General features: G+C 40.1%; 1 protein-coding gene across 3 annotated transcripts; it reads right to left on the reverse strand.

Annotated features, from left to right (window-relative positions):
• Positions 1-216: 216 nt before the first annotated feature.
• Positions 217-7919, reverse strand: gemin7 (gem (nuclear organelle) associated protein 7). Of its 3 annotated transcripts, none has more exons than XM_028795748.2 (2): positions 7656-7919; positions 217-1818 (listed from the first exon to the last, which is right to left on the reverse strand). In XM_028795748.2, exon 2 carries the CDS (start codon positions 1807-1809, stop codon positions 1411-1413), a length of 399 nt encoding a protein of 132 aa, XP_028651581.1. In that variant the 5' UTR covers positions 1810-1818; positions 7656-7919; the 3' UTR covers positions 217-1410. The 3 variants fall into 3 exon arrangements, with proteins under 3 accessions (XP_028651581.1, XP_028651588.1, XP_028651573.1); XM_028795755.2 differs by having other exon boundaries at positions 7587-7660; XM_028795740.2 differs by lacking the exon at positions 7656-7919 and adding an exon at positions 7430-7517.
• Positions 7920-9992: the final 2073 nt, after the last annotated feature.

Below are 9992 nucleotides of genomic sequence, written 5' to 3' on the forward strand. Positions count from 1 at the left end.
CCAAAGCTTAAATGCCTCTCTTACACAGCAGGTTTAAAATTTCCACCAATAAACAATAAAAATGACAATTCTGGGGTAACTGGATTGAGATGGTGTTTTTAAAACACTCACATTTGCTATTAGTTTTAAAAAATGTAAAAAAAAAAAAAAACAGCATCAGTTCTCAGAATTTTAATTTCCGTTTAAGATAATCAACATTTCCTTAAAGTCAAGGAAAATTAGAAATTTCATCTTTATTGCTTTGTGTGATCACCTTCACCCCATGCTTCACCACCTCGTTCCTTCCCTTCGAGTGTGAAGTTTTCCAAGATACAACCCAGTCCATGCACTTTGTTACTCAGTTTTCTTACATAGAAAATCTATATTCTGTCAAGTATTTATAGTAGATTCTGGAATAATATCTGCAGCTGTGTCCTTCAACTTATCAAAAAGGCATAAACTGACTGGCAATGCATCTATCCTGCAGAATTCCAGACACTGGCATGAGGTATATAAGCTGTTATGAAAGAACATGATGACTGAAAACACTATTAAATGACAACATATTGGTGGTCCCATCTTATGCCCATTATATGTAGTTTTTAAGGACTAGTAAGTTCAAAATGGTAAAATAACTCAATTACAATGTCCAACAGGGTTTATACTACATAATGATCCTAAGGCCCCAAATCCTTTCCATCTTCAGAACTTATTCCACCAAAAAACCTTTGGAATGGCTCAACACGCAAACAGCATTTAATATATGACTCCCTTTCTGTATCGGTTGCAGCCAATGTGACCAAATTGGATAAGGCACCAGATTATAGCCTAATAAGCGGTGAGTCAAACTTCAGATAAAAAATGTCACCGTGTGATGGTTAACGAATCAATGCATCTTCCAGTGCTCCCAATATAGAAGTACGGGCACTCACATTATTGTTGTCTGCCAAGGTGGTGTAATTGCTTTAAGTTAAAGCATCAGCTAACTAAATATAACGTATCAAACCGTTTTGGAGTTTGCTAGTCAGAGCAGCATTCAGAGCTCGACCTCTGTGAAGAGCACAACATCAAAAACTGCAGTTACATTTTCAAACCTCCTTAAAACAAGAATATACAGAGGCAAATTTAAGCATCCTTTAGGAAAAACTATATCTTGCATACAAATAAGTTAAGCACTTCAGACACTGCATTATCAATTCACAGTAATAATTCAAATCAAAATGTTTAACATATTTAACTAGTCCAGTACTAATACAGTATAAAAATAAAGTATTATATACAACAGTATTGCAAAGTTTAAAAAAATGAAAAGACAATACTGTTGAACTTGTCACTTTAACAAATAAGAACAGAAATGAAAGTCTCAGGTAAACTTAATCTTATTAAGTAACTGGACTGGAGACTTTTCAGCTTTGAGTTCATGCTGAACTGTCAATCTTTCAAACCAGCATCTATGCTGAACGAGTAAGAAATTATATCAGGACACCTGATCAAAGCTTCCTTCTGAACTCCTAGTGGTGTCTGCAAATCAGACACTTGAAAGTTGAGGATATCTATGTCAGAGGCACCAAACACTGCATTTACTTTGACTCTTTCATACATGGTGAAGTGAACATCTTTTTTCACCATGGCCAGAAGGCTGCGTATGTACCGCTCTCTTAGAACTGTACGTGCCTTCTGCTCTTCAACGAATGTTGCTGAGTCCACTGCAGAATCTGAGGATGAGATAGTGGTAGGACAAAGTGCCAGGTAACGTTCCGAAGTGGGATCAAACCCACGACTGCTGCCATCTGGACCACGAGGCATCCGTAATACACACACTGGCTTCATTGCTTGAGCCTAGTAGACAAAATTTAAAAGTATAATAAATAAATAAATAACTACACACATTTATATACATATAAAAATGTATATGTACACACACACACACACACACACACAAAACAACTTAAACAATACAGAAAATAAGTATTTCATTAGACAGAAATCATAAATACATGTAAGGAATGATTACACGGAGAAATATGGAGTATTTGACGTCATCCAAGAGTTCCCAAGGTGGCTGAAGCTTCCACTGTACAGCTAAACCTAAATCAACATTTGTCTGTAATGCAACAAGAACTTGTTAAACTTTTTTCAATGGATGTTTTTCACATTGTTTGCTATCGTCCAGGATTGGTCACTATTGGGTCCTGTCCCATTAGGAAAACACTGAAATAGCTGCCCTTTAGCGGTCACTGTCCTTATAATTGTCAGTTTTCAGATACAATTAGGGGAGTAAACCTCAAAGAAAAGGTAAATGCAAAAGAGGATGAGTTAAGCACCTAAACATATGACAATATTTCTTATAAATGTAAATCTAAAACTAATGTTCTTTACTGGATCCAAAATATGAATAAAAATCTGATTAAAACAATGAGATCAATAAAAGGTATAAACAGCTCAACGATTGTGAAATTGGTTGGAGCAAAAATATTCAATCACAGGAGGCCCCCCAGACTATTGAGGAGCATCCATTCATCAACTCAGTAAGTTGAGAATCCCTGATCTAGAAGATGGTTTGAACATAATTTCAGCTTCTTGAGGAAGATGAAAGCAAAAAGCACAAAATACAATGTCTAATAAACAGGGCTGATATAGGCATGTTGTTTTTAGATGCATATAGTGACGCAACAACTATGGAGATATTATTTTGAACACAGAGCAGCACCCCATAAGACATGTAATCAATTAAAAGGCAAAACTACCAATACAGAGTAGAACATGTGTACATGAACTAACCTAAGGAGGTTGAAAGCGCATGGCACCGACTGTGTTTAGTATGCATGTTCTCCTCATGAATGGTTGGGTTTTCATCACATTATACAAAAATACTGGAATACTACATCAGTTGGCATCTTTAAAATTGGTGATGTGTCCATCTGGATGTATACGAGTGTGCAGTGTCATAAACTGGCATCTTCTCCAAGGCAAGGACAGGCAACAAGTTTGGATTCATTCATAACTCGAAGAGTGCATTTTGAAATAGAAAAGCTGAAATTAGGGTGACCAGACTTTTTTGGTTTGATTAGGACAGTCCCAATATTAGGCCATACATCCCAGCATCCTGAGAAATAACTAAAACATAACAATGTGTCAGTTTTAACAACTGCTGATCTAAAAAAAGGTGTTATTGTGCAGCAAACAAAGCCAAACCAACGCAGACATCAAACCACCAATCACACAAAAGAAAAGTAACACCAGCTAGGCTTCATACAGCTGTCAATAACTGGTTGTTTACAATCCCAGGCGGTTTGGATGTAGCCTTAAGAGTTTCCATTTTCCAAAAAAAAAAAAAAAAAAAATGAACATAAAGAGACGAGGATGCTAACCCATGCTGTGAATCTCACAAATCTACCATGCCAAAGACAAAATGTGTTTGTAACCAGGGGCTACAGCAAGTGATTCCTTTTCTCAAACCAACACCTAATGATGAGACTAAATCTTTGTGTGCTCATGGCAAAAGTATATTTTGGTCTCACACAGAAGACTGTCAGACATTGATGACCATCTACAAAGTAAAAAGTATGTGAACCCCTAGGAATTCTCTATATTTATGTCTAATTCTCATATAAAACGTGGTCATATTTTCATGTCAGTCACAATAATGAACAAACGCAGTCTCCTATAACTAAAGATACACAGATTTTCAGAGCATTTTTTGACCATATTGAATAAATCTTTCAAGCTGTGAAACTGAAGGTTGGAAAAAGTAAGTGAACCCTAAGCTAATGACTTTTTAAAAAGCTCATTGCTGTCCAAATTTAGATCACGGAGTCCACTTAATGAAACGAGTTCAGAGGTGTGGAATAGAATTATTTTGACTGATAAAAAACACTATGAAGTTTGAATTTGAGCTTTTGACAAGATGCATATCCGGATGGGAATCATGCCTCGCACAAAAGATCTGTCTGAAGAGCTACGATCAAGAATTGTTAATCTACATAAGGCTGGAAAGGGTTACAAAGTCATCTCAAACATTTTAGATATTCATCAGTCTACTGTTAGGCAAGCTGTCCATAAATGGAGACAATTTGATATTGTGGTTACTCTGCCTAGAAGTGGGTGCCCTGCCAAGATGACCCCAAGAGCACAAAGCAAAGTCAGCAATGAGGGAAAGAAGAACCCTAGAGTGACAGCAAAGGACTTGAAGTCATCAGAACTGGCTAACATCTCTGTTCATGAGTCAACTATACCCAAAACATTGAACAAGAAAGGAGTCCATGGCAGGACACCAACGCCTAAAGTTTGCGAAAGAGCACTTGGACACTCCACAACGGCACTGGGAAAATATTTTGTGGAGTGATGAAACCAAAATTGAACTATTTGGGAGGAACAAGCAGAACTTCATTTGGCGTAAAAAGGGCACTGCATATCAACCTCAAAACATCATCCCTACAGTAAAGTATGGTGGAAGGAACATCATGATTTGGGCTTGCTTTGCTGCATCAGGGCCTGGACAGCTTGCCATCATTGAGGGGAAAATGAATTCACAAGTTTATCAACAAATTCTCCAGGATAATGTGAAGGTGTCTGTCCATCAACTTAAGCTCAGAAGAAGCTGGGTGATGCAACAGGACAATGACCCCAAACATTGCAGCAAATCCACAGCACAATGGGTTCAGAAGAACAAACTCTGCCTTTTGGAGTGGCCCAGTCAGAGCCCAGATCTCAATCCTATTGAGATGCTGTGGAATGACTTGGAGAGGCATACACAGAAGACAACCAAAGAACATGGAAGAGTTGAGACAGTTCTGCAGGGAAGAATGGGCTATGCCCGCCCACCCCCCTTGCAGGTCTGATCTGCAGTTACAGGAAGCGCCTGGTTGAGGTCATTGTTGCCAAATGAGGGTCAACCAGTTATCAAATCCCAAGGTTCACTTACTTTTTCCACTACCACTGTGAATGTTGAATCTGTTTGTAAAATAAAGACATGAAAGAGTAGAATTTTTGTGTGTCATTGGCTTAAGATCATTGTGTATATCAGTACGTGTGACTTAAATGAAGATCAGATCACTTTTTATGACTAATTCATGCAGTAAACCAGATCATTCCAAAGGGTTCACATACTTTTTACTTTGATTGTACCTACCTGCCCTCCACAAATGCTATTGAGCAGCATCCAATCTTCATGCCAATACCCTACCTCATCGACTCAGTAAGCTAAGAAATTAACCTGATGTTCGCAGAAGATTATAACTCAATACACTGTGGACCACCAAGGTGGGCACCACCATCCCAACCCGACACAGACACAATACAGAAGCACAACTTCAAAGCTTTTTCCTTTTCTCTTGTGAGAAACAACTTCCCCGTTCCCCACAAGTATAACAGTCTCAAAAGCACAAAACAATTCTCTTCCTTTTCTTTCTCTTTTCTCCTTCAGGAAAGCTTTGTCTCCCTCTTCCCGACTCTGACTCCCAGAGCAGTGTCTGCTGGCCTCTTTTATAAGGCGCCCGTAAGTGCTCCAGAAGCTCGTTGATACATCTCCAGCAGCACTTCTAGGTGTGGCAGAAGAGCTGCCTAGAAGGATTCAGCAGCAGCTGCAGCAACCCCTGGCGGCGCCCACGGATCCCAACAGGACTGTTGCCACCTAGCACCAGCGTGAAGGCATCCTGGCCGGGCAAGGGCCCCAGCTGCACACCACAACATAATGATGTATTAACACTTTGAAGACAAACAAAATGCACTGAGTTTGTCCATGAATTTCATGTATGAAATGCACTATGATATTTAAAGAACATCACAAATGTTTATGAACCCTAAACTTCAATTTTAATAAATATGTTGTTTGATGTAGAAACGTGTTAATTTTCTGAAAGTATTCTCCCCGATCCGTCTCTGATAATGATGAGCCAAAGCAGGAATTACACAAATGACAATGGGCATTATGCTTGGGCATGAGTTACCACACATACACGCTACACAAGTGCCCCAGTTTGGGCCTTTGAAAATCCTACTAAAAAATGTGAATCTTGCAGAAGCTGAGAAAGGATGTACAATATAATTGTTTTCTCAAACTAACGGAATGATTTTTTAAATGTTTCCCAAGTCATATAGGTGAACGTTTACCTTATTGGAGGCTGTATGATGACTACTGGACTGGGGGTCACTAAAGATCTTGTGTATGAAGTACAATCGTTTTAGGACCCAGAGGGTATTTTGCAAAAGACATGGGGATACTCCGAAGTAAGCAGTCCAAATTACTTTTGGCACATGGACTTCTATGATAAACTCCGGGCAGGGGAGGGGGCGTGGATTAGCCCAAAAATAATCAGATTGAATCCTGGCACTGAAATCGTGCCAACGTTAACCGTTGCAGTTTGACACAAAACAAAGCAAAACACACATGCAACAAATCATTCGGCAGGATTACGCCACAAGCAGACACGCGCGATGCAAACAGGCTTTCATTTGTGTACATACCACATGAATTATCTGTTAAAACCGTGCGTTTTTAATTGTTTTCTCGAGACAACGTAGTAATGTTCTCGATGTCTCGAGAGAATTAAACTTAATCTGATCCTGTCGAACTTGCTAACACATGGCAACAAATAACTAAATAGTCAAAAAAAGAAAGAACAAATCACGAAACTCGTGTAATATGTACATAAATACAAGCCTTTCTGCAACGTGCATGGAATGATTTGTCGCTTGTCTGCTTTCCGGTGCTTTGTCTCAAACAGCGACGGCTAACTCCGATCCGATTATTTTTCGGCCATCCCACACGCCCTTCCCAAATGTTATACGACCCTCTTCCTTGGACGATCCTGCGCCTTCTTTGCAAAATGCCCTCTGCGTTCAAACACAGATAGTGTTTCATGCACATGATCTTTAGTGACCCGCAATCCAGTCGTTAACACGTAAGGTGACCACAAATCCCGGAGAGTGCGGATTTCAAATTATGCCTCCCGAAATCGAACAAAATGCCCCATTTTTAAGCAGCCGAAATGCAAAGGCAACCCGACCTCACACACCTCCCTACAATTTCACGTACATTTTTTATGCATACAATGCACACAACACGGTACTCCATGGTGGAGCTTCCCCGCCTAGCCCCCGTAGCGTCTTCGGTTTTACTTGCGCCTAGCACACTGGTTGAATTAATGAGTTGTATTCTGTTTTGGTACCATGAAAATTTGGTCTGCCTATGCACAAGTTTCCTAGTTTGGGTTAAGTCACCCTAATCACATGGTATCCAATAATATAAACGTTAAACTATACGCTCTGGGAAACGTTTCGAAAATCCTTCTCTTATCTCCAAAAACAGTAAAAAAATATCGAGCGTCCTATCTCTGCTTCCGTAGCAACTCGGAGCTAAGCAGCCAAGTCGAACGTAAAGAGGACAAATACTTAAAAAAATGAGAAAAAAAAAAAACATCGAGAACATTTAAAAACTGTATGATTGTACCCGTAAGCTCTTCCACATGCATGATGTCAATCCTAAGAAATATCTGAAGAGATATTTTAATATTAGGGCCAGTAAAAACTTTTCATTAATTAAAAACTTGCATTTGCCTGTCTAGATTTAACATTTTCAAACACAACATTCACTAGAACTTTTGTACCTTAAAATCAAATAAAGAATGCCAGCTGTTATAGGACACCGAGAAAGCAACCGACACTTGCTAGCTAACCTGTTCCGTACAAATACACACTGCCGCTGCCGCTGCCGCCGCCGCCGCCGCCGCCGTCTTATCTTTATTTCGAGCGGGCTGGGAACTGAAGGTGTGTCGTTATTTGCCAACTGCCAGGAAACAACAATTGCCGTGCGTTAAAGTTCCGCCCTTTATCTATGTTTTTGTCTACTGTTATTACGTCTGTACAACTAATCATAACATTATATTACCGGAAAACGAATATCAAAGGTAACTCCTTTCTGATAAAGCTATACACTAGATGTTTTTTTGTTTTGAATGTTCTTTTTGTTTTATTTATCCTAGCGAAATTAAGTTCATCTTAAAATTAATATGAAGTGTATTATTGCCACCTACTGGACTGGAGTACAACGTGAAGACATATTTTCTCGGGCACCTCCTTCTCCAATACTAATCTTGCGGCTGAAGACTTTCGTTCCCCTCGATTGCCTTAAATGTCAACTCTAAGCACTCACTAATTGTCCAGTTACCGTCTTTTTGTATACATGCAGGTATTACAAAATGTTATTCTCACATTTTCTTCATCCAGTGTGAGACTGCAGAAGCCAAAGGCTAACCTAATGAGCGCAAGGCAGAAAAGAGATGTGCACAGGATCCTAGTCCATTGGCAGACAATGAAATTCACTTTACTTAATTCAGTTCTTTTGAACTAAACTTTGAAGTAAATTGATTTTTTTTTGCTTCATTTTAATTCATTTTGATTTGTTGGAGTCATCAATAATATCTGGGGCCACTTTGGATAACCTTGTAAATATATAATTAAATATTGCAAACTAGCTGAAATGCTCAGCGTTGCCCAGGAGTAAAGTGTTTTTTTTTTTTAAATTGTTTGAGAAAAATATAACTTAAACAAACACAACTTAAAAATTAAAAATAAAAATAAATTAACAAACAATGAAGATTCAGTAAAGTGCTTGTCTTGCGGTCTTGTATGTCTGTTATCATCCAATTGACCTTCAAAACCGGGAAACTCTAATTAATTTCAGATAGACCGATAGATAGATACTTTATTAATCCCAATGGGAAATTCACATTCTCCAGCAGCAGCATAATGATACAATAAATATTAAATTAAAGGATGATAATAATGAAGGTGAAAAACAGACAATAACTTTGTATAATGTTAAATGTTAACGTTTAACCCCCCCCCCCCCCCCCCCCCCCCCCGGGTGGAATTGAAGAGTCGCATAGTTTGGGGGAGGAACGATCTCCTCAATCTGTCAGTGGAGCAGGACAGTGACAGCAGTCTGTCGCTGAAGCTGCTCTTCTGTCTGGAGATGACACTATTTAGTGGATGCAGTGGATTCTCCATAATTGACAGGAGCCTGCTCAGCGCCCTTCGCTCTGCCACAGATGTTAAACTGTCCAGCTCCATGCCAACAATAGAGCCTGCCTTCCTCACCAGTTTGTCCAGGCATGAGGCGTCTTTCCTCTTAATGCTGCCTCCCCAGCACACCACCGCGTAGAAGAGGGAGCTCGCCACAACTGTCTGATAGAACATCTGCAGCATCTTATTACAGATGTTGAAGGACGCCAGCCTTCTAAGGAAGTATAGTCGGTTCTGTCCTTTCTTGCACAGCGCATCAGTATTGGCAGTCCAGTCCAATTTATCATCCAGCTGCACTCCCAGATATTTATAGGTCTGCACCATCTGCACACAGTCACCTTTGATGATCACGGGGTCTATGAGGGGTCTGGGCCTCCTAAAATCCACCACCAGCTCCTTGGTTTTGCTGGTGTTCAGTTGTAGGTGGTTTGAGTCGCACCATTTAACAAAGTCATTGATTAGGTCCCTATACTCATCCTCCATCCCATTCCTGATGCAGCCCACGATAGCAGTGTCATCAGCAAACTCTTGCACGTGGCAGGACTCTGAGTTGTATTGGAAGTCCGATGGATATAGGCTGAACAGGACCGGAGAAAGTACAGTCCCCTGTGGCGCTCCTGTGTTCCTGACCACAATGTCAGACGTGCAGTTCCCAAGACGCACATACTGAGGTCTGTCTTTAAGATAGTCCACAATCCATGCCACCAGGTATGAATCTAATCCCATCTCTGTCAGCTTGTCCCTAAGGAGTAGAGGTTGGATTGTGTTGAAGGCACTAGAGAAGTCTAGAAACATAATTCTTACAGCACCACTGCCTCTGTCCAAGTGAGAGAGGGATCGGTGTAGCATATAGATGATGGCATCCTCCACTCCCACCTTCTCCTGATATGCAAACTGCAGAGGGTCAAGGGCGTGTTGAACCTGTGGCCTAAGGTGGTGAAGCAGCAGCCTCTCCATGGTCTTCATCACATGTGATGTCAGAGCAACAG

The sequence above is a fragment of the Erpetoichthys calabaricus genome, chromosome 1 (genome assembly GCF_900747795.2).
Source record: "Erpetoichthys calabaricus chromosome 1, fErpCal1.3, whole genome shotgun sequence".
Lineage (NCBI taxonomy): Eukaryota > Metazoa > Chordata > Cladistia > Polypteriformes > Polypteridae > Erpetoichthys > Erpetoichthys calabaricus.